The 24,359-nt window shown below is 40.5% G+C and overlaps 1 protein-coding gene across 2 annotated transcripts in view; it reads left to right on the top strand.

Moving 5' to 3' along the window:
- SGCZ (sarcoglycan zeta) overlaps positions 1–24,359 on the top strand; it is a 402,845-nt gene that overhangs the window by 357,242 nt on the left and 21,244 nt on the right. For both annotated transcript variants that reach the window (XM_075556756.1, XM_075556755.1), the window contains one exon: positions 16,636–16,708. In XM_075556756.1, coding sequence (XP_075412871.1) covers positions 16,636–16,708 — 73 coding nt within the window. The remainder of the gene's footprint in view (positions 1–16,635; positions 16,709–24,359) is intronic.

Raw genomic sequence — 24,359 nt, 5'->3', positions numbered from 1 at the left:
CTAACTGCAGTGACTGCATACTAGTAAAAGTGATTACATGCCTTGGCCAAGTAGTCTCCTAGGATAGGTCTTTTCCAAGGTCCGTGACACTTTGTTTAAATGTGTTTACAAACTCATATGATCTCATTAATTTTTAAAATCTTATGAGAAACCAAACTTTCATGGACCCTTTTTCAAAACAATAATAAATGAAAGTATAGGTAGCTCATTTGTAATAAAGTTATTCGATATGTTTTTCAATTTCCATTCAATTTCCATTGGAATTAGATTATTAACAATAAATTAGTAAGTAGGCTCAAATTTATTACCTTTTTATAAATCCCAAACCATAGAACTTTCTGATTACTTAGGCTAAAGGCATATTCCTGGTGATATATTTTTATTTAGTATTATCCAAAGTCTTTTGGGAATCCTGGTAGAGGTGAAAATTATATTGCTTCTAATAACGCCAATGGTTATTAAAAGGTAAAGTGACAACCTTAGTAATTAGAGAAATTGAGCTAGCATATTATTCCCTGAGAATTCGTCATTTCATTTTAAGAATGTATAGGTAGGAATTTGGTAGTGGATTTGTTTATGTAGGTGCAGCTTCCATAAAAATATGCATTCATTTCATTTGTAAAGTTTTTTTATTTTCTCTTTACTGGTGCTGTGAAATTTTATTAAGTTTTTATTTCTTAAAAAATTGGGGAAGACTAACATGGAGAATCTTTTCATTAAAGTCAGAAAAATAAATGGTAGTAAAATTAAAGCTCTCTGAAAGTTGTAAAATATGAACAAGAACTGAATTCATAGAAGAGGAATATGAGGATTATGTACACCCTTTATTTATCCAATGAAAAACAAATCATAATATAAATTAATTAAAAAGTAATTAAACAATGAAGGAATCCCCCCTAGGCTGGCCCCAAGGACTAGCAGCCCCCAGAGCCTAAACCCACCTCAGAGACTATTTGAGCCCAACTTTCTAAAGGGAGAACATTTGAGCAGGGCATGTTTCAGAATTCACATCTGCCATAATAAAACAGGAGGAATTACAAGGTAGAACTCGTACACGCCTCCTTATTCCTGCCCAACCAGAATGCAGGCATCAGTCCCAGTCCTACGGTCTCTGTGCAGGGAGACCCCTGGTACCACACAACACACAACTGGGCCCTGAAAGGCCGCAGCTCTCTCTCTCTGGCTACAGGGGCGATTCTCCACTTCGCTGAATACTTCAGAGGCTGCAACTGCATGCAAAAGAAATTCATTTCATTTAAAATTAAGAACAGGGAAGAGAGGTCTTCAGGAGACGGCGCGTTTTATTGTGTGTGTGTGTGTGTGTGTGTGTGTGTGTGTGTGTGTGTGTGTGTGTCTGGGTAGAGGTTTGATTTGCCCCTCAGTGTCCTGGGTGGCGAGATGAGGAGGAAGCCCAGGATGCGAGGTCTACGCGGTGTCATCCTCCCCATCAGTTTCCTCGTCACCGTCCACAGAGAGGGCAGCGTACTTGCTTGCAGAACTGAACTGGGAGGCTGGATTTTCTTCGGCTTTCTTTGGCTCAGGTGCAGATCCGGAGTCTTGATCCTTTTTGCCATCTTCCCTGTCCGACTCCTCCCGGTGCTCTCTGCTCCCTCTGTCGGCTGGGCCACGGCTCGAGCTCCCACTTTGGCCTCTTGGGAGACTCACCCCATCGACTTTTTCATCTTTCCTTGCTGGTCCTTCTTCCGATGGTGGGACTGGAGCCACCTTCCCTCCAACACTTGTCGGAGACTGCTGCTCAGTGTCTGAGCTCGGAGACCGAGCAGGAGGGTTTGCACTTCGCTTCACCCAGGCATTCTCCTTTGGCGGAGGGGCCGGCATGACTTTTAGAGGCTGATCCAGTTTGGGAGGCTTGGAAGTTGGAGAGTGATAGTCTTCCTCCTTACTGAATGCTTCATTTTCCAGAGACTTTTCACTCTCTCTCCTTCGTGTGTTTCTGCCAGAAGTGGCAGAGGTCCCGGTCTGTGATGACTCACTTCCTGTCCTTGACCTTTCCCGTTCCTGAGTTTCTTCACTTCTCCAGCTTGGGTGTCTCTCCCCTCCCCTCCCCAAGTCTACAGGACAGGTCTTCCTGAGAGACGGGGGGTGGGGAAAGTCAAATGAGGGGAAAAAGAAATCCAGACCCCCAGGGAGGTGTTTCCAGTCAACACATGATGGGGAGAATTGCTGCCTAGTCTTTTGTGTCCTGGCTTTGCCTTTCTGAAACGGTCCTTCCTGAAAGTTCAAATACATTCATGTTCTATAAAACCCTGAAGCTTTAAGTCTGAACTTTCCGTCATCTTGGTGTTAGGGTCATCAGCCTGCCAGCTGCTGGGAGCTGTCCGCTGTCCTCCAGTGAGCCGGCCCTTCAATGTGTTTGAACTCTCCTACCCACCGACTGGCTCCTTTTCTCTTCTCTCACGCCCATGCGCGCACCCGTACCCCTTAATGCGTCAGAAAACTCGACTCGAATTCGTGCTTTCCGGGAGTAAATGAGAACAGATAAATGACCCTTCAGCAGGGCATCTTGGTTTTTGTTAGTTTCCTTTAAGACATTTCCTTCTGTCCACTGATAATCCCACACAAACATTTTGATTTATAACGTGGCATAGACCAGTGTGTGTGCGTGAGTGTTTTCATTTTGTTTTGTATTCTGTTGTGTCTTTTTCTCTTGAGCTTCCCTTGAGGGGATAAATGATGGCGAACTATTCACCAGGGTCTTGGCTTCTCTCGTAGCCTGCCTGCCTCCATGTGCTCTTGTGCACCTCACTCAGTACGCATCAGCTTGGTAGGTGGTGTCTGTCCTTCCCCTGGTGTCTGCAGAGATGTGACACTTTGGCTTCTTGTTTGCAAGCTCTGCCCCCATCATACCTAAGCAGGCGCACTGGCCGTGAGTAGGCGTTTGCTTCTTAGCTGCAGCAGTGAACATGAGTCATTTACCTGATGGACAGCAAGGCTCTACCACATGAGGGACTTTCAGCTGGCAAGGGTTGTCTGCTAACTAGGAATTGGGCTTTTTAGAGAAAGAGACCCAGGGTTGAAAGTTGGTGGTTTTGTTTTGAACCCTTTGCCGCAGAGAATGAGAAGGTAGGGCTTATCCTCCTGTCTACTCCTTCCAAATAGTTGTGTCCAAAAGAGCTGCACTTTCCCATTCCACTGCTCTGCCCTCCTGTTACAGCGGAAACCGGAATGGATTGAATGTCCAGCTCCTGAACACATGTAAAATTTGTACAAAATATCTTCTATGAAAATGATTTGTAATCTGTAGACTTAATACCTGGGAGATAATCTTGAGATGTAAAATCCCCATCCTTTGGGTTGTGGGGTTTTTGTTTTCTCCGTATAAATCTGATCTTGAAAGTGGAAAAAAAAAGTAATTAAAAATTATAAGTTCCCATGAGTTTTACAGACAGTATACCCTAAACATAATTAGATGAGAACAGGAAAATGGTTTAACATATTGTTTAGGTCAAAATACAGAAGCCTTAAACACTAGGCCCAAGCAAGGTGTTATATTAATAGGTGATATTATTACTCTTGAAATACAGAAATTGTATTTTGTGGACTTAGAAGCAAGAATAGCATCTAGATGGGTGAGCTAACACAGATAGGAAGCCATCAATTACAGAAATGGGTTGACTTCATTTTCCCCATCTTTTGAATGACCTTTTGCTGTCTTTACGAATATGGTCTTGACGTCCTCCCACAGCTCATAGGCCTTCTATCATTAGTGTTCAATGTGTCAAATCTGTCCTTGAGATATTCTCTAAAGTCAGGTGGGAGAGACTCAAGGTCAATTTTTTGTTCTCTTAAACTTGTTTAATTTCAACTTTATCCTAAACTTTATAAGAGCAATTTATGATCTCTTCAACAGTCAGTACCTGATGTGATCTTAACTGCTGATATTGAGCTTCTCTATTGTGTCTTCCCACAGATGTTGTCCATTTGATTCTGTGTGTTCCATCTGGGCAAGTCCTTGTGTGCTTTGGGGGCTGTTGGGGAAAAGTATTTGCTATAAACAACTTGTGGTCTTCCATAATTCTTTCATGAGCTTTCTTGCTTAATTTCTATTACCAATTCTATATTTTCCAACTACTTTTCCTTCCTCTTAGTTTCCAACTTTTGCTCTCCAATCACTAATAATTCTCAGTGCATCTTGATTGCATGTTTGATCTATGGCTGACTGAAGTTGTTGGTGGAATTCTTCACTTTCTTCATCACTAGCTTTTGTGGTTGATTCATGAATTTGAATAATAGTTGGTGTTGATCGGATTTCCTGGAAGGTGTATAGAAAAAATGCCCTCACAGACAGCATATACTTCACGATTGATTTTGCAATGTCCTTTGTGACAATGAATTTCACTCCATTCCTCTTGATTTTTTTATATCATTTTATTAGGGGCTCATGCAACTCATCACAATCCACACATATATCAATTGTGTAAAGCACTCTTGTACATTCATTGCCCTTATCATTCTCAAAACATCCGCTCTCCACAGAAGCCCCTGGTATCAGCTCCTCATTTTCCCCTCTCTCTTGAAACCTTGTTATTTATAAATCATTATTTTGTCATATCTTTCACCATCTGATGTCTCCCCTCATGCACTCCTCTGCTGTCCACCCCCCAGGAAGGAGGTTATATGTAGATCATTGCAACCAGTTCCCCTTTCCACCTCACCCTTCCTCCACTCTTCCAGTAATGCCACTCTCACCACTGATCCTGAAGGGATCATCCGTCCTGGATTCCCTGTGATTACGATTCCTATTTGTACCAGTGTATATCCTCCAGTCTAGCCAGACCCACAAGGCAGAATTGGGATAATGATAGTGGAAGGGAGGAAGCATTTAGGAAATAGAGCAAAGTTGTACGTTTCATCGTTGCTATCCTGCACCCTGACTGGATTGTCTTCTCCCTGCGATCCTTCCATAAGGGGATGTCCAATTGCCTACTGATGGGCTTTGGGTCTCCACTCTGTACTTCCCCTCACTCACAATGATATGATTTTTTGTTCTCTGATGCCTGATACCTGATCCTTTTGACACCCCATGTTCACACTGGCTGGTTTGCTTCTTCCATGTAGGCTTTGTTGCTTCTGAGCTAGATGGCCGGTTGTTTACCTTCAAGCCTCTAAGACCCCAGGTGCTATATCTTTTGATAGCCGGGCACCATCAACTTTCTTCACTACATTTGCTTATGCACCCACCTTGTCTTTAGCGGTTGTGTAGGGAAAGTGAGCATCATGGAATGCCATTTTAATAGAACAATGTATTCTTGCATTGAGGGAGTACTTGAGTGGAGGCCCAATGTCCTTCTGCTACCTTAATATGAATTCTATAAATATATGCACATAGACGATTTCCCCATCCTCATATATAAATATATTTGCATATGTACTTGCCTTTATTTAGACCTCTAAATATACCCTTTGTTTCCTAGCTTTTTCCTCTATTTCCTTTCACTTTCCTCTTGTCCCACTATCATTCTGAGTCTTCATTTGGGTTTCAGTAATTCCTTTTGGTTACATTGCCCTTGGTCACACCCTACCAAGCCTCACCACTGGGTTTGTCCCTGGGTTTGTTAACACTACTTCCTTTCCCCCCATCTCCCCTTCTCCCATGTCCCCCCAGAACTGTCAGTCCCGTTGTTTTTTCCCCCAGATTGTTCATCCAGCCTATTTTATTTTCAGACCTGCAGAGATAATAACATGCACAAAAACAAGACAGAGCAAAACCAGGCAACAAAATAAAACAAGACAGCAACAACAACAAGTCAATGACAAAAAAATCACACACACACACACAACAACTAGACAGAAAAGCCTGTAGTTAGTTCAAAGACTGTTTGTTGGCCTTTAAGGAGTGTTTTCTGGTCGAGTCTGATGGGGCCCCAAGTCTTAGCCCCAAAGTCTATTTTTGGTATTAGTTGCTCTGTTCCCCTTGCTGTTCTGTTCCACGCCCTTAGTGTTTTGCCTCAGCGTGGTGGGATCAGATCGGGCATGAATTTATTGGAATCCATGAAAGAGCAAACATTATCTGTGACCATGTCAGTGAAGTACTGTACCCTTTCATGGCAGCAGAGTTTTGTTGAAAGGACAATGTTTGTCAGAATAGGGTGAAAATGGATCAAGGGTGTAGGTATGTCTGATCTCTGTTAGTGACAATCGTATATAGACGCGTGTGTGTGAGTTTATATGTCAATAGGATTACGCCAACCATTCTTCAAATAATTTAGTTTCTGTAAATTTGTAAAACAAGCAAATTTTATCATGCTTCTAAGGACAAATAAAAATTAAAATGTTCAAATTTTGACATTTGCCCCCCAAAAGCATAGGTCTTTACTTTTGATTAACAGAAATGGAAGGAATCTTAGAGACTAATATAGTGAATCTGGTGAGCTAAGGAGTATTCTCTTTATCTATTTTGTATCACATTGATTTAGTTCTAAAATTCAATTATTTTAAAATCATTTTGTTAGGGCTCACACAACTCTCATCACAATCCATACATACATCTATTGTGTCCAGCACATTTATACATATATTGCCATCATCATTCTCAAAACACTTGCTTTCTACTTGAACCCTTGGTATCAGCTCCTCATTTTCCCCTCCCTCCCCATTTCCCCTTCCCTCGTGAACCCTTAATAATTTATAAATTATTATTATTTTGTCATATCTTACACCATCCGCCATCTCACCTCACGCACTTCTCCGCTGTCTGTCCCACAGGGAGGTTATATGTAGACCTTGTAATCAGGTCCCCATTTCTCTCTCACTTTCCCTCCAACCTCCCAGTATCACCACTCTCTCCACTGGTCCTGAGGGGTTCATATGTCCTGGATTCCCTGTGTTTCCAGTATCTATTTGTACCAGTGTACATCCTCAGGTCCAGCCAGATTTGTAAGGTAGAATTGGGATCATGATAGTTGGGGGAGGAAGTATTCAAGAACTAGAGGAAAATTGTATATTTCATCGCTGCTACACCGTACCCTGGCTGGCTCATCTCCTCCCCGCATCCCTCCTGCAAGGAGATGTCCAATTTCCCACAGATGGGCCTTCTGTCCCTACTCCACACTCTCCCTCATTCACCGTGCTATTATTTTTTTTCTAAAATTCAAGTTTTTTCACTTGTCCCCTAAAAAAAAAAGGCAACTACGCAACTACAGAAAAATGAATATACATTACCTATGGTCAGTTATTCATTTATTTATTTATACCATTTAGGTTTGGGTTTTCTGGTTTGTGTTTGGTTCCACTATGATTTCCTTTATCTCAGGACGAGGCTTCCAGCTTCCTTAGTTTCCTTGGGCTGATTTCCTTAGCTGTTCTCTTTGTTCCTTTTCTAGCACTCCAGGGTCACAGATAGAGCCCTATTCACAACCAGAGCCTGGTCCGTAGCCTGCTCCTTGGAAGCCTTGGTGACATCTTCTTGGGAGCCCGTCAATCAGGAAAGCCCTCACTTTAGTTACATTCTGGTGCTGCTGGGTATCCCCTCTGGTCACTGAAACAATGCAAACACTTATTTTCCTACAATTTTAATCTCTATATTAATGAATACTTTGGCTACCCAAGTTGATTTTCTTCCCAGCAGAACTACAGAAATGCATGAGACCCTGCCTTCATGGAGAGTCAGACCTGAGTGTCTGCTCAGAGAACACTCTAATCAGAATGACACACACACAGAATCGCAGGCATCTACCTTTGTCAGTAAAGTGGCCACAATGCACTTGACGTTTTATTCAATTTTTACAATGTTATCATGCAGCCCGATCAAACGCGAAGTCAGGCTGGACATAATTGATTTCCTCCAGGGAGTTAATTTGAGCTTCGCTTGATCTTGTTTCACAAAATATAAAATAGAATCAGTAAGTTTCTTGAGTTTCTAAATATAATTTAGAGTACTGAAATAATGCACTCATAAGAATCGCTTGAAGATAAAATTTTCATTTTCAAATTCAGCATTAAGTCTATGTTACTTGATTCCTCTAAGAAATACTCAAAATCAAACTCACTGTCATTGAGTCAGTGCTGACTGATAGAAATTCGACAGGGCAGGGTAAAACTGCCCTGCGAGTTTGCTAGACCGTAACTCTTTATGGGAGTAGAAAGAAGTTGTTCTCTGTCAGATTGGCTGATGGTTTTGAACTGCTGACTTTGCCATTAGTAAGAAATAGACATTTTCTATGGACTCATACTTTGATATGGCCTACAGAAGTGAACTCTTACTGAGTCATCACATCTATGATCACAGTCTATACAATTCATATTATTAGTATTTCAATATAACTAACTATTTATTTAATTTAAATGGTTCTTTCAGCCCCGCTCCCACCACACCCCTAGGTCTGTGATTTTTCTCTGATGTGGTTGTGACATTTTATTTTTGGGTATTTGTAAGAGTTAGTATCATAGTTTATGGGTTAAAATGTCTTTAAGTATAAAGTATAATCAGAGATCATATGGACTATTTCTCCCTTCCAGCAACGGAGAAGATAAAATCCTTATTCTATTAAGTGAAGATCTACCCTAAGAAAGATATCTAGAATTATCTTTTGCCCTAGTGTCGGTATTTTCTCTCTTCATTTTTCTGTACTAAAATAGTCAACAAATTATATTCAATAGCCAACAAATTATATTTTCACTATATCTTAAAATATCATTATATAGAAAAAAATAAGAAACCTGGCCAACAAGTCTCTTCTGATTTATAAAAGTATACAGACCAAAGTAGAACTAAGCATTTCCTGTGCTTTAATGTAGTTTGTGAGTGTGATCCACCAACCCTTCATTTAAGAAAGTGCTTAACCACTATTTTAAGTCCTTATGTTAATATCATAGCTACTTTAAATCTTACTAAACTATATTTAGCACCTGTACAATCAAGCAGAGCATTGTACTCATGTCTTAAGCAGTTTCTAGAGAAATAAAACCAATAAAACTCAGATATGTACATATCCAAAGTGTTCTAGACAAAGGAAAAGAAAGGGTCGTACCGTTGTAGAGTGGGGTACTTACCAGGCCTGGCTCAGATGACCAGGCCTGGCTCATATTCTCCAGAAGTTTGTAGACTGAACTCAAACCTGGCAGGTTAGATGGTAAGCTTCTGGCTGCAGAGGTGAATTAATTCAAGGTCATGATATAAGATGGATGGCTACTGATGACTCCCGGGATCAGGTACAATGCATAAAGTTGCTAGCTCAAGTCCAAAGAACTGGAGAGCAAATGATGGTCCAGCTAAAGTATTCAGACCAGAACAAAAACACACATGTTCTACAATGTCCTCTTATGTTGGAAGCAGTTCACATTCCTGTGGAGATCACATCATGGGTAAGTTATTGTCTTTAATGTCAACCTACTAGAATCCTGGTCCAGCCAAATTGAGATGAAACCTGAACTAACACAGTGTATGTCTTGTCAATTTAGGATCAGTACACATCTCCAACACTCCTATAGGGTTTCTAAGGCTGAAAATCTCCACAGGAATAGATAGTCTTACCCTTTTCCTGGAGAGCAGATTGTGGGTTTGAACAACCAAAGTTTTGGTTAACAGTCCAACATTTACCCAACAGCATCACCAGATCTTCTCTAGAACACAGACTTACAAAACCATCACCGCAACTATCATGCATGCAAATGAAATGCACTGACTTCATTTGAATCCTATATAAGTGCAAAAAACACATATTTGAAGCATCCATAGAAGAAAATACTCAAGACAATTATATTCCTATTTCTGCAAATGATCTCATGGCCAGAGCTGGTATTTACAACTATTTCACCATCATTTGTCACCCCCACTCCGCATTCCTTTTGCCCTCTGCAAGCATCTCAGCTGGTTATAGTTCTTTTCCTGGTATGGTGACCAAACACTCATTCTGTAATATTGTTGGCTACTGATAGTCATATGAGATTTGGGTTGCTTTACTCTACTATTATCTTAATCACAGAGTTTGACAGTTCTAAAAGGCACCCTAAGGTATCTCCTAGAATAAGTCATGGTCTTCTTTATCTCCATTATGTAATATCAGTCGAGTTTATTCTTTGTAATCAGGATGAAGCACACTAATTAACAGAGTAAACCCCTTCTTGGCCTGTGGATTCAGGAGATTGATGAGTTCAACTTTTGGGTATTCTTAGCATCCAGTTCAAAGGAATGAGTTTTGTGTCTCCCTGTGGGAGTTTTCAAACTTTTGGACGGAAATTTCCTGATCTAAAGAGCACATAGTCTCATAAATAGGAAAGAAAAGAAAAAACATTTGCAAATGATTCCTACTCAGTGAGTTTTACTCAGGAGCAATACTCAATGATGCAATCAGGCTTATATAGTGAATACTGGCTTAGAGCATTTGTATCCTCCTGAAGAACATTGCTCCAACCCGAAAGGTATCGCCACCACGCTGGCACCATAATTATGTCTTCACAAGGCCATTCTGTTGTCCTACCAAGACAGCTGTTTCAGGATGATGAGAAACATGTTTAGACCAGTGCATTGCCCACTACTGCACTTCATTTTTAGTCCAAAGGTGAATACCATTCATGTAAGCTCATAGATGATGTTTCTGGTACAAAAATTGATGGAAGGAAGGGGAAGGGAAATCTATGTCCACAATATGTGTCTATTTTGGCAAAACAAACACTACCCTTTACATGATAGAAGTGATTCAATATAATCTCTCTCCAACTAGGTTGCTGGTTGAATTCCCAAAGGAAGATATGGTCCCATATGTCAGACACTATTGGTCTCTGTGGCTAGCAGATTGGGTACTCGATTGGGTACTCAACAGTGGCAGTAGCCAAGTCAGCTTCAGTCAGTGGACATACATGTTCTGGGGTTCATGCATAACCATGGTACCACACCGTGTTGGTCTTAATTTGTTCATAAATCCGTTGGCCAATGTCAGGAGTTGGGAAAAGATCATGACTGGTTTCTAGAGAACACGTCATCCTATTCACTTGATTGTTAACATCTCCTTCTGCCACAATAACAATGTGGTCAGCATTCACATGCGACACAATCCTATTTAAATAACTAACCACTATGAGTGGTCTATCCTCATACCTCTTGCCCATATTGCTTTTTCGCCAATTTTCCAACCATGATTCTTCCAATCACTGACCATCAAGTGTGGAATGAAGTGACTATTCATCCCAGAAATTAGTGTGTGTATATTGTGGTGGTTGCTGTTTTGTCTGTTTTTTTTTTTAGTACTCTCTGTGCTCCAACGAACCAATAATAATAATAATGAAACTATTAGATCTTTTCCTAACATCTAAAGCTGAAACACTCAGTGAAGAGTCTGGGCTTAGTGGGCCCATGTAAACAAACTCAGCTCCAACTTTATATCCCTGCAATGCTACCTCAAGCCGACAATCACCATTCCCATACACATTCTTCAGGTTTCTCTGTACGTCTCAGACAACTCTAGCAGTTTCTTAGGAGTTAAGCGCACCTCTCTCTGTGTAACCCTCTGTATTTCACCTTTTGGAGATCCCTGGAAAATAAGTCTAATTATAGATCTAGAAGCACTGATGGATAGTGAGGGTGTTTCCTGGGAAATCTTTATGACATCTGCCTCGGGTGATGCTTCAGATACTGCCCTAACCAGGAGGGCAGGCACAATTGGGTTTATCTCATCAAAGATGAGAGGAAAATGCAATGGTTTTGCCGAAATTGGCTGGGAAGACAATGATGGACTAATCTTTTCAGATAGCGGATGCGGTGTTTTTGGCAGAAGGGATTTTACAGTTGATTTTAAGGACCCTGTAGCCCCATCTTCCTGATAATCTATTTTATGTCTCCATCCCAAGTTTCAGGATCTCATTTCTTCTCAATCAGTGCCCTGACTTTAATTTTAGACACCCCTTGAGTTTGGGGGTTCAGTTAGCATTGTAATTCAGTCACTCATATGATATAACTCTGAATTTGGTTTTCACAAAATCAGCTTTGTTACCACAAGAATGGGGATTTTCTTTCTGACACAAATAGAAACCTTGAGATCTCTTGAGTCGTGCTTGACCTGTGACTTCAAAGCCCTGAGCTCATCTCTCTTTTTTAATCTAATGTAAATAATGCCAACCAACCAACTTTCCTACACTACTCATCCCGACAAAATTGCAGAAAAAATAGAAAAACATTATTACCTAAAGCTTCACTTATCACCAATATTTGAGCTATTCATGGTGATATTTTGTTTATTAATATTGCTTCCCTATCCTTTGGATTAGCATTGTGCACCTAACCAAGGGAGGCAGAGTTATTGCTGCTAACAAAGGCAGAGTTATCTGTTACTTTAGAACTAATTCATTTTGAGAAGAAATGATACAGTCCATCATATCCATTTCATTGCTCTAGAATTACTCTTGGTACCTGATGTCTTCAGCTAAATTCTCTAGAGCAGCAAAAACAGTTAACAGGGACACATACACAGACAGAGAGGTTTATAACAAGAAAATGGCTCACACAAGTTTAGAGTCAGGTAAGTTCCAAGTCAGATGTCAGGCCAGAGACTTCTTCGGACTCATACAAGTATAGGGGCTGATGGATCCACAATCAACTGAGCCTATGGCAGGCTTCCAACTACAATGGCAAATTTAAGTTCATCAAGTAATATTGTAGGCCACTGACTCAAGTCCTAAGAACCAAAGTTCAGATGAAGAGTTAGATGTAGCTCTGACTCAGCAGGAAAAAAGAGCAGGTTTTTCTGTAGGTTCAGGGGTTTGGGGTTAGTTAATTGGGCCACACTCCCCAAGAAAGTTGCTGTACTTAACTGTCAAACTACTGAGAAACAGGCCCCAGTCAATTTGACATTAAACCTTAGCTATAACAGACTACTAACATCTGAAACATTCTGTTTAGGATTCCATGGTTCTGTACCAAAAAAATATCCACTGATATTGAGTGGATCCAGATTCATAGTAAACACATATGCCAAGCACAGAGCTACTCCTTAGGTTTCTGAATCTGTAAATGTTGACTGGAGCATACAGGCTCATCTTTCCCACTCCAAGGTTTGAACTGCTGACCTTCAATCACAGCCCAGCATCAAGCCCACGTGTCACGAGGGCTTTTATGGTTTCTATAACTCTAAAATCACTCACCGTCATAAGTCAAGGCTGATTCCTAGCTACCTCCTGTGAGTTTCCAAGGAGCTGCTAGTGGTTTTGATTTGCAGCTCACAGAGCAACGCATACATCAGCATGGCTCCTATGGTTTCTATAGAATGTAAGAGTCCATGACACACGTTCTAACTTTTCCCCATATGAGAATAAATCAGGTCTGTGCTTTATACCAAATAATTGATGACTAGTGATTAGATGGGCCAGATAAAATGCACATGCCCAGTTAATTTTGAATTTAAGATAAGCAACAAATAATGCTCCACCATAATTGTGTGCCCTGTATATATTCCATACAGAAAGAAAAAGGTATTTATCTAAAATTATAAATATACACAATTCCCTATATTTTATTTACTAAATATAGAACCTTCACTAACCATCTAATATTTGTTACCATTCCCAATTCATTAAAAATATGTTTATCTTTAAAATTTTTTATACAATCAGTGCAAGACTAGCTCAGGTGTTTTTTATGTTTCCAATCTGGATTCTTTAAGCTGTTATTTGTGGGGGGTTTTTGTTGTTTTATCATGAATGAGTACCTCTTTTCCTGAAACCCAGACAAAAAGATAAATAAATAAGGTCTGCAGTTATGTATTTATATTGTTATACTTACTATTCAATTTAGGTTTTTGGAATAATTATATCTATTTTCCAAAGAATCTTTTAAAAATATTATTTCTATATTGAAATATAGAATTAGATTTTCACTCAAAAGTAACAGTACCACATAGTAAAACATTGGATGACATTTTGCTTTTCAACATTGCCAATATGTTTTTGTTAAATTATTATGTGTGCAATTATTTGTAGTATTAGGTTTTTATAGTGTGTCACCTTGTCTGAGAAGTTTCCACACTCATAAACTAATAAGATTTGAAATTTGAATTTGCACATGTATCCTTTCTGGAAATTGGGTTGTTTTTTAGATGTCAAAGAGGTATCTCGTTGAAATATGCAAATTTGTACATTGGCATATTCTTTCAAACACCATCTTCACCTCAATAACAAAACAAGTTTTACTTAAAGCTGTTATTTCCTTTTAAAGACTCATCTCAGTAAAATTTTCACTTATCATAATAATAAAAATATTAAAACAATAAGACCTCTATAGAAATAATTGCTCAAAATGGTTTGAAAAAGCCACTTAAAAACTAAGAATTATATGCCTTAAATTAATTATTTATGAGTATACACACACATGTAAATCAGAATTATTTTTCCATAGGGTTTTCAATGGTGTAACCTTTGGTAGACTGATTGACAGGCCTATATTCTGAGGTGCCTCTGGTTGGTCAAAATCTTCAACCTCTTGGCTAAGAGACAAGTAGTTAACACTCTCTCTCTCTCTCTCTCTCTCTCTCTCTCTATATATATATATATATATATATATATATATATATATATATATAAATTACAACCAGTAAAAGTAAAACATTTTTTAAAAAGCAAAACTAATATTGACTAGTTTATAAAATTAAATCTATATGTAATCTCGTGAATTTACTACAGGCTGAAATTCATAAAATTTCCCTCAAAGCTGATAATATAGGTGAAACTATTTTGCGATCTTTGTAAAATATCTTCCTGTATAATTGAAGATTCAGGTCTGTATGGCTATTTTATTAAATGTAAATAATTTTTTCTAATACTTTTCCCTATGTAACCAATTGTTTTTAAGGAATCTTAATGTTAGACCCAGTTTCTTAATGGTGTTTTCTCTATTGATTACTAAAATAATATGGCTGTTCATTTTATAAGGTTATAAAGTACAATTCATTTTATAATTGTAATTTTTGTATTTTTAAGGACAATAAGCTAATGTATGAACCATTGATGGAGTAGATATGATTTTCTTACCATTAGACTTCTGAAAGGAATAAGACCAAAAGGATTTAATGTTTATTCCAAATTAAATATCAAAAATATTTGTGGAAAATAACAAATCCTAGAAGAATGTGTGTGAGTGTGTGAAAGAGATTTTGTCTTCATAATCTTAACAAAGAATAAAAGGATTTTTTTTCAATTGATGTTTTCAAAGAAAATATACTTGATTTGATCAGTTAAATGTGGGAAAGTTATGGGTATTTAGAAGTTAAGTAGGGTCATTTATTGAACATTTAGCTAAAATATTCTGTTTTCTGAGGGAAAATGCAGGGTATCTTCATGTAACCATGACGGCCATATGTAATCAATTACTCATAGGAAATTCACTAAAGCAGGGTTGTTGTTTTTTATCATTTTTTTTACATTTTATTAGGGGCTCACGCAACTCTTATCACAATCCATACATATACATACATCAATTATATAAAGCACATCCATACATTTTTTTGCCCTAATCATTTACAAAGCATTTGCTCTCCACTTAAGCCCTTTGCATCAGGTCCTCTTTTTTCCCCTCCCCTTCTCTCCCTCATGAGCCCTTGATAATTTATAGATTGTTATTTTGTCATATCCCTTCCCCCCCCTTCTCTGCCATTCATCTCCCAGGGAAGAGGTCACATGTGGATCCTTGTAATCAGTTCCCCCTTTCCAAGGCACTCACCCTCCACTCTCCCAGCATCGCCCCTCACACCCCTGGTCCTGAAGGTATCGTCCACCCTGGATTCCCTGAGCCTCCAGCTCCCATATGCACCAGTGTACAACCTCTGCCCTGGGGCTCATAAAACTCTTATCACAATCCATACATCCATCCATTGTGTCCAGCACATTTGTACATTTGTTGCCATCATCATTCTCAAAACATTTGCTTTCTGCTTGAGCCCTTGGTACCAGCTCCTCATTTTCCCCTCCCTCCTACCCACCTCTCATGAAACTTTGATAATTTATAAATTATTATTATTTTGTTAAAGCGGGCTTTTTAAAGTGGATTATTAACTCCAGGGAGCTAAAAATAATGTGACATATTTTCCATCATTTGTATAATCAAGGTGGGAGGTATGTGTGAAAGGATAAAGGTCCTATGATCCACATATGGAAATCATTAATAATATAAAACTTCAGAGTTTTCTATCCACAATTTCAGTCATTCCCATTGGTTTGTAGAAAGGCAACACTGTGTTTTGTGACGTGTCCTTTCCTTAAATTCACTGAGAGTCCTTATTCTTTGAACAGAGGGTGAAAAAATTCTTCCTGAGTGTGACTTCTGTGAATAATGTAACCATAAGAACAGTTCAAGTATTATGGATGTGACTAGGTGGCCTGGAGGCAGTTCTGATTGGCAGGTCCTCTGCGTAAAACAGGACAATATACTGCCAGATCCTGAGCCATCCCCACAACCATGGCTGTGTCTGAGCCCATGGTAGCCATCAAGGTGTCAATATATGCCATTTAAATTTATCTTCATGGGCTTTTCAATACTCTGCCATTTAAGGACAGTAAATGAGTATTTAGACAAAGTTTGTGTACTGTTCTTACCAATTTTCCCATTGGGTATGAAAATTTAATACAGAAAAACAGATGTGAAGTCAGAGTGTTTTTTAACTTATACTGACTATTGTATTCATGCTTTCCCAGGCACAGAGGGAGCTGTGTTCAGACACTCTGTGGAGACACCCCACATCAGGGCAGAACCTGCCCAAGACCTCAGGTAAATATTGGCTCTGGAATTTTTTTATTGTTTCAATTTACTGCTCTTAATATATAAAGAACTGGTAAAGAAAATGGGCCACGTAAAAGTATGAACAAATTGCATTCTCTCACTACATGGTAAGTAACCAAGAATGACATTGAAGGCAAGGAATGTCAGCCACTCTATGAAACTTCTCTAGAATTTTCAAAATTCTAATCTTCATATAATCCACCACTTTTCTGTCAAGTTGCCTTAACCGTGGTAGCTGATGTGCTGCTGTGATACTGGTAACTATATTACACTAATTTAAAATATCAGCAGGGTCACGTATGGTGGACAGATTCAGTGGAGCACTCAAAAAAAAAAACAGATTGGGAAAAGGACTTAGCAATTGACCAGCCATAGGTCAGTGGCACCCATGTCTGAAGTATTACTGTAAGATTAGAAGACACTCAAAATATGACTGAGCAAGGAAAATGCGCCCGCAAAGCAAGTCAAACTGGTGTGCTCAGAATAAAATTTTAGGGGACTTCATTTGCTCATGCAGCTCAACTGAAAACGATAAGAAATAGCTGCAAGCATCCATGAGTAACTAGAACATGGACTGTGAGCTTTATGAAGCAAGAAAAATTAGAAACTTTCAAGGTGAAAAGGAAAGCATGAAGATCAACAGCCAAGTCATTACTGAACTGAAATTAACTAGTGCTGATAATTTTGAATCAATCATATTGTAAATAACAAATTGAGGAAGAGTGTCAGTCATACCTTCTATCATTAAAAAGAACATTTCAAGATATATCCTGAAGGAGAAAGCTATGGGTGATAGGATAATAGTTTTACACACCTGCAAGAAAGACCAGTTAATATGACTGTTCTTCATATTTACACATCAACCATGAATATCAAAGATGAAGAAACTAAGGACTTTTGCTTACCTCTACATCCTGAAATGAATCACACAGATTTTGGAAATACAAAAGTTGGAAATAAAAATTAATCAGTATTGGAAAAATGTGGCTTTGGTCATTGACATGCTGGAGATAAGTTGATAGAATTTTGCAATCAATGAATTACATTTTGCCAGTGCATTTAGCAATACAAACTGACAGCAAAATACATGCAACTCAGCAGATGGAATGCACAGAAACCAAATCACGTACATTTATAGAAAGAAAGGATGGAGAAACCAAATTTATAAATCACGTACATTTATAGAAAGAAGCTCAATTTCATCAAAAGAATAAGACCCTGGGCCAAAAGCAAACACACACATACACACACACACACAACTGTTCATGTGCAAGTTAAAATCGAAGTTGAACATTTTTTAAATAAGTCAATGAAAGCAAAAGTGTGAGTTCGAGTATGTGTCAGCTGAATTCAGAGACCATCTCTAAAATCCAGTGAGCACTAATAAACACAGATTGTGTGAGGTATGGGGCGGCACCAAAAAGAGCAACCATGGAGAGAACAGACTGGCCTTAAACAAAAGAAAAGGAGTAAAAGGCCAAGGTGGGCATCAGAAAAACTCTGAGCCTTGGTCCTGAATGTAATATAGCTAAGGAATAGAAAAGATATTAAGGAATTGAACAGAAGATTTCAAAGTAATATATTATGAGAAATTCAAAGATGAGGAGTTAGGAAGTCAACTAGGAAACCGAGTAGAAGAATTTGCTTGACATTTCTCAAGCTGAAAATTCTGATAAAAAAAAGTCAAGCCTAAAATTGTAATATTGAATAATTCTATGTGGAAACTATTTAAACAATGCCAGAAGCATCGAAAGATAATAGAAGGAATATACAATTCAGTACCAAATGAATACTACCATGAAAACATTTCCCAAACCAAATATACAGGAATTGATGGGAGTACCAGTGAGATGTTCAACACATCCATGCAGCACTGCAAGTGCCTCCCCTTTTAAGCCAAGAAATTTGGAAGGCAGATATACCTTGCCAACCACTGGAAACGATCTGTATTTGTGCCCATTCCAACAGGTGATTCAACAGAATAAGAAAATATGTGTTAAACAATATCATTAATATCATACACAAGTCAAAAATATTTGCAGTAGTACATAAATAGGGAACATCAAGAAACTCAAGTTGGACTCAGAAAAGGACGTGGAATGAGAGCTATCGTTATTAGGTTGGCTGCAAAGATAAACTGGGGCCAGGCCAGAGTGACGACGTTTATTCTGCGCTCCAGAGTGAGATTCACGGGCTCTAGCAATGAGTTAGTGAAGTCTGCTGCCTGAGAGGGATGGGAGAGCAGAGAAAGAGATGGGAGCCCTGAACTCTGGGCGAGGTCCTTAGGCCCCCAGCTGAGGGCTCGAGAGGTCACGCCTGTCTGTTGTGAAGAGCAAGTTTTTAAGCTGGTCAGGAGGATAAACAAGAAGGGAGGGGGGCAGGAGCTGGAGCTGCAGAGGCTTAAACTAGATCCATCCACAAAATTGTAAGGCAGAGTGGTGTCTTGATCGTTTTGCCTGATCCCGAGGAGGTAGCTCATTTTCCTGGAGCCCTTTTGAAACTAGCCATCTCAGTCTGATAAGGGCAGGTCGGACTGCTCCTAATGCCCCCTCACCCTCACCCCCACCAGTACCTGACCCAACATTCTGGATTTTGATGATAATGGGGCGCTGCTAGTCTGTATGGCTGCTTCCTGCTGGACAGGAACAAGGAAGGATTAAAGGCCAGACTGGGCTGGGTCAGGTTCGGTAGGCAGGGGGCTGTAAGGGTGTAAAACAAGCTGGTTGGCAGTTAAGTTGGTCAAGCCCCTTATCCTGTTCTGAAGAAATTTGAAGAAACAAGGAGCTATTAGTAACAAGAAACATTAACTGCAAGTGGCCCAATTAAAGGAAGGATCCAGGTTAAAAGGGGGTTTTGGAACCAAGAGAGTTGTGAGGCAGTGTCTCCTCCTGCAGATTTTAGGATCTTTAGCCAATTCAGTGAGGGTTTCTATGCTTTGTTCTAACAGCCCTGATTCATTAGCATGATGGCAGCCCTCTTCCCTTAGGTATAAGCAGGTGCCTCCTTTTCCTGCAGGTAGGAGATCTAAGACCCTACGGTTCTGGAGGGCTACCTGCGCTAGGGAAGTGAGCTGTCACTGTAGGGAGGCCAGAGAGACTGAGGTAGATTCTGTAGCCAGCTGGAGCTTCTCCTCAAAGTGGATCATGCTGTGGCCTAAAGCCCCACAGGCGCAACCTGATGCCATGACTGAAGAGGCTAAGCTAAGACCCACCATTACAGGCAAGAAGGCAGCCCTTTTTTGGCAGGAGACAGTGGCTGGATTAAGCGAGGGGGCTGGTACAGACCTAAATCAGGATTTTCAAGAAAGAACAAATGGATTTCTTGCATCCTGCCCAGAGGGAGTAAGTGGAGGAAATGATGCAATAATAACTCCTGGAGCCTGGGGGAGACAAGGTCTGAGGGGACTGTACCAAGGTGATTTAAGGGCATCCTTGGGAAGGGCGCTGCAACTGCCAGGACACAGAGACACAGTTGCCACCCCCAGACTATGCATCCAGCTGTATGGATAAACACCCTATCTGAGAGTAGGTGGGTCCCAGAGGGTTGGATGAGGACCCCAATTTCCCTGCCCTGCTTCTCCTCAGTGAAAAGAAAAAAGGGTTTATCGGGGTTTGTTAAACACAGTGGTGGGGGTTGTAAGAGCATTTCCTGGAGCTTTTTAAAGGCCACTGTGACCACCCATGGGGACTCCAAAGGTCCGCTGGGAATTGTCTTTGCTGCATTGTGTAATGGTTTAGCTATAAGGGAGAATTTGGAGATCCAATGTCTGAAAAGACCCACCGCCAAGAAAGGAAACTATGTGGTTAGCTAATGTCAGTGGTTGGAGGTACCTCGCCACCTGGCGTCTATCCAGCGCTGAACCCCAGTGGTGGGGTGAGGCACAGGCTAACTAGATGATGGTGCTGTGAGCTCACTGTGCTGGGAGGGAGGGGCTCTAACCTTTAGAAGGCAACAACACATTAAGGAGCTGGGCTGTGTTTGAACTGTCTAAAGAAGGGCGGCACATAAAGGCAAACAAATGCTGACAAGTTGGGTCCAGGCAAGGGGGATGGGGCAAAGGCATCCTTTAAATCAAGGACAGACAAATGGGCAGTGGAAGGGGAAGAGTATGGGTGGCCGTAGTAAGGAGTGGGCAGAGTAGAAGGGGAGGGAGGCAAGGTGCTCAGGCTGGTCAGGTTGGTCAGTTGGCTGGGAGGAGAAGGGGGATTTTCCCAGGCTAAGCGAACCTGGGAAGGGGAACAGGAAATCCAAAGCGCAGAAAAAAGAAGGCTGGACCTACGGAACCTCAGACCATTTCTCGGCCCTTTGGCAGAAGTTACTTAGATCAGTTAAAATACTGAAAAGTCCCTCGTTTGGGCCACTTCAACCCGTTGTCCAATTTGTACTGGGGCCACTTGACCATTGAAAAAAGATGAGGCGCTTTGAACGAATGTCGGGCGTCAGCCCCGGTTTAGTGAGCTTGGCCAGGAGGCATCCTAGAGGTGTCCTGGATTCAATTTTAGAACCTTGATTACCCACGCTAATCTCCGGAGATCAATAGACGAGGCTAAAGGACCAGCATCCCAATTGTTTACCCTTGGCTGCGGGCCGGAAGGCTGACAGAGTCAGCTCCACTGCCACCCTGGGTGGGACCTGAAAACCGAGGGCGATCTCTGACAGGCCGGCGGGTTCACCCGAAATAGACACCAGAGCTCGGCCGAGGATCCCTGGGGCGAATGGGAGAGGGGGGCTCCCAGAAAATGCACCGGGCAGTTAAGAGGGGGCTCACTCCTCCCAGGTTTTCAGCCCCAATATTGGGCTTTCTGCAAAAATTAACTGACACCAGGCCAGAGTGAAGGAAAAGGAGTTTATTCTGCGCTCCGGGCGGGATCCATGAGCTCAGTAAGGACTCGGTGACGTCGTGCTGCCCAGGAGGGAGGGGAGAGCAGAGAGAGACAGGAGTTCTGAGCTCCTGGATGCGGTTCAGAGCCCCACAGTGGTGGAGAGCAAGTTTGTAAACTGGTCGTGAGGGAGGGGGCAGGAGCTGCAGCTGCAGGGACGTAAGCCATCTCCATCTGTGAAATTCCGAGGTAGGGCGGTGCTTTGATCTTTCCACCTGATACTGTTCCTAATGCCCGTCCACCCTCCACCGGTACCAGACTCAATCGTTACTGATGGTATATGTATTTTTGTTCAAAGCAGAGAACACCAGAAAGATATTTCCCAGTGTTTTGTTCACAATGCAAAGGTATTACTACTACTGTTGTGAATCGTAATGTAAATACCTGATATGCAGGATGTATTGCCATTGTTACAAATTGAACACCATTAAAGCATAGCGATTCATCACAAAGACAATATGTAATTATATGTTGTGAAATATTTATTTCTAATGGCAAATAAATGAAATTTTGTCTTGAAGCATGGTGCAGCATGGGTACCAGTCTTCACGCCAGGTACTCATAGGTGGGCCTATCTGGATGTGGGCAAACCACCGAGAGACAGAGAGAAGAGCGCTGTCTTGGTTCCTAAGACCATCGGGAATATGTGTTTTCCGATGGTCTTAGGAGACCCCTGTGAAAGGGTCATTCGACCCCCAACGGGTCGCAACCCGCAGGTTGAGCTACAATGCCATAGGACATAGCAAAAAGCCTCTGCCAGGGCTGAGCAAGGGCGTGGTGACTCTGAAACTTCCTGCTGCGAGAGTGTGGGGAATGGCGGGCAGGCTTCCTGGTCCACAGAGGCATTAAGCAAGGGACTGCCTGGCTGAGAAGCCGAGGGCCAGAAAAAAGAGAGAGATTTGGCTACTGGCTGAGGAGAGACACTGATGTGGGCCAAAGATTGTGTATTTACTGGTTTATGATACTGACTTGTTTTTTAACTTCCCTAACAAAAAATTTTTTAACTTACTGCCATCCAGATAATGCCGTCTCATATGATGAGAGTTGCTTGTGGGTTCTATGTGGCCACTGAGTGGATTATCAAACCCAGCAGCCAGGCAGAGTGCTGTAGAAGAACTGGTTGGTGTCAGAAGAGGGTGAAGAAAGTTGAAAGGTGGAGGCTTGTCTCATCTCTGCCTTATGGCAATTGGCCTTGGGTTGATGTAGAGATAGATCCTTTCCTCTCCTCACGGGTGTAATGAGTGGAGTCATTGATGCCTTTCATTGCAGTGCTATATCCTGAATTATTAAAATTCCAGTTAGCAGTCCCATAAAACTAAGATTCAATGCCATCAAGCCAATTGTGACTCATAGTGAGCCTGCAGGGCAGAATAGCATTGCCCCATCAAGTTTCCGAGGCTGTAAATCTTTATGGCTGTAGAGCGCCCATCTTTTTCCAGCCAAGCAGCTATTGGGCTAGAACTGCCAGTGTTCAGTTCCTGGCCAGTGCTTAACCCGCTGCACCATCAGGGCCCTTTTCCTGTCCCATTGGTGCTCCTAATTTAATACAAGAGTTAAGATGGCGGAGGCTAAGCGTAGTTTAAATGATTAATTTATGATATATCCATTACTTTTTAAAATTCATTTGTGGTGGTAGTTTGATAGCACAACTAGAAATCCTACATTAGAAAACACCTTTAAAGTTGTTTAAAGTATCAATCTGATTAAATAATTAAACATAATAAAATCATAAGTGAAAATATTGTATTTTTAAAAAGATCCATGTTCAGAACGTCCTATTTGGTGCATGGGTGGGGGGATCCAAATGGAATCATAAAAATAAAGTCAATAAACAGTAATGCAATAAAAGAGGAAAGCATAGTTTTACTGTAGCAAAATTTTCAAAACTTTCTCGTTCTGTGATTACATTTGCCACAGACTTCGGTTACTCACTAGTTGAGTAATACAGATTCAAACAAATGAAAAGTCAGGAGAGGTTGGCTCTTTTTATGTAATTGCAGATTTTTCTTTTTTTAGTAAAAACAAAATAGTAATTATTTACCCCACAAGGTAGAGAGATTTGAATAATTTGTATAGACAGCATGGAAAACATTGCTGTAGTTTTAATTAAAAGTTCTTTTCATAGCTGGTAATTCAGCAATTTTTGTGGGGTTTTTTAATTTCCTACCAAAGTTGTGAGTTGCTTAAAAACAGGCTCCAATATTCCCGCTTATCCTCATTTCTACAGTAGCAAGCGTTATATTGCACACATAATATTGTTTGATAAGCATTTGTTAGTTTGCTTTACTGACATGTAGCAAAACTGAATAACAGGGACGTGAACTGATTGCATGTAAAATAAGGACCATGTGGCCTCAGCTGATACTCTGTTACCAAAACATGGGTATATAGTAGGGACTCCCTGTTTCTTTTGACCTGCCCTTGCATATCTCAAGAGCTAACTAGTTGATTCAATAAAACGTTAGAAAAAAAACCACAACATTCGGGAAGAAATATTTTTTAGCTCCCTACTATTAGAAATGATACACACATTTTACAGTTGTTACTCTGAAAAGTCTCTTAGCAAAAGAGGAACCAAATCAGCTGCTGCTTATCTTGCAGACATGTCTCAGTATTCATATATGTGAATATGAGTTAAAATATAATTAGTGTATATTCTCTCTTTTAAACTCTCCCAATTAGTCCTCAAGTATTTACAGACTGTGCTGAGCCAAATTATCAGGGAGTCTGGGAAGCAGATTGGTAACCCTACCATGAGT

This window comes from Tenrec ecaudatus, chromosome 8, assembly GCF_050624435.1.
Source record: "Tenrec ecaudatus isolate mTenEca1 chromosome 8, mTenEca1.hap1, whole genome shotgun sequence".
Taxonomy (NCBI): Eukaryota; Metazoa; Chordata; class Mammalia; order Afrosoricida; family Tenrecidae; genus Tenrec; species Tenrec ecaudatus.
This window is presented reverse-complemented; position numbering and strand designations above follow the sequence as displayed.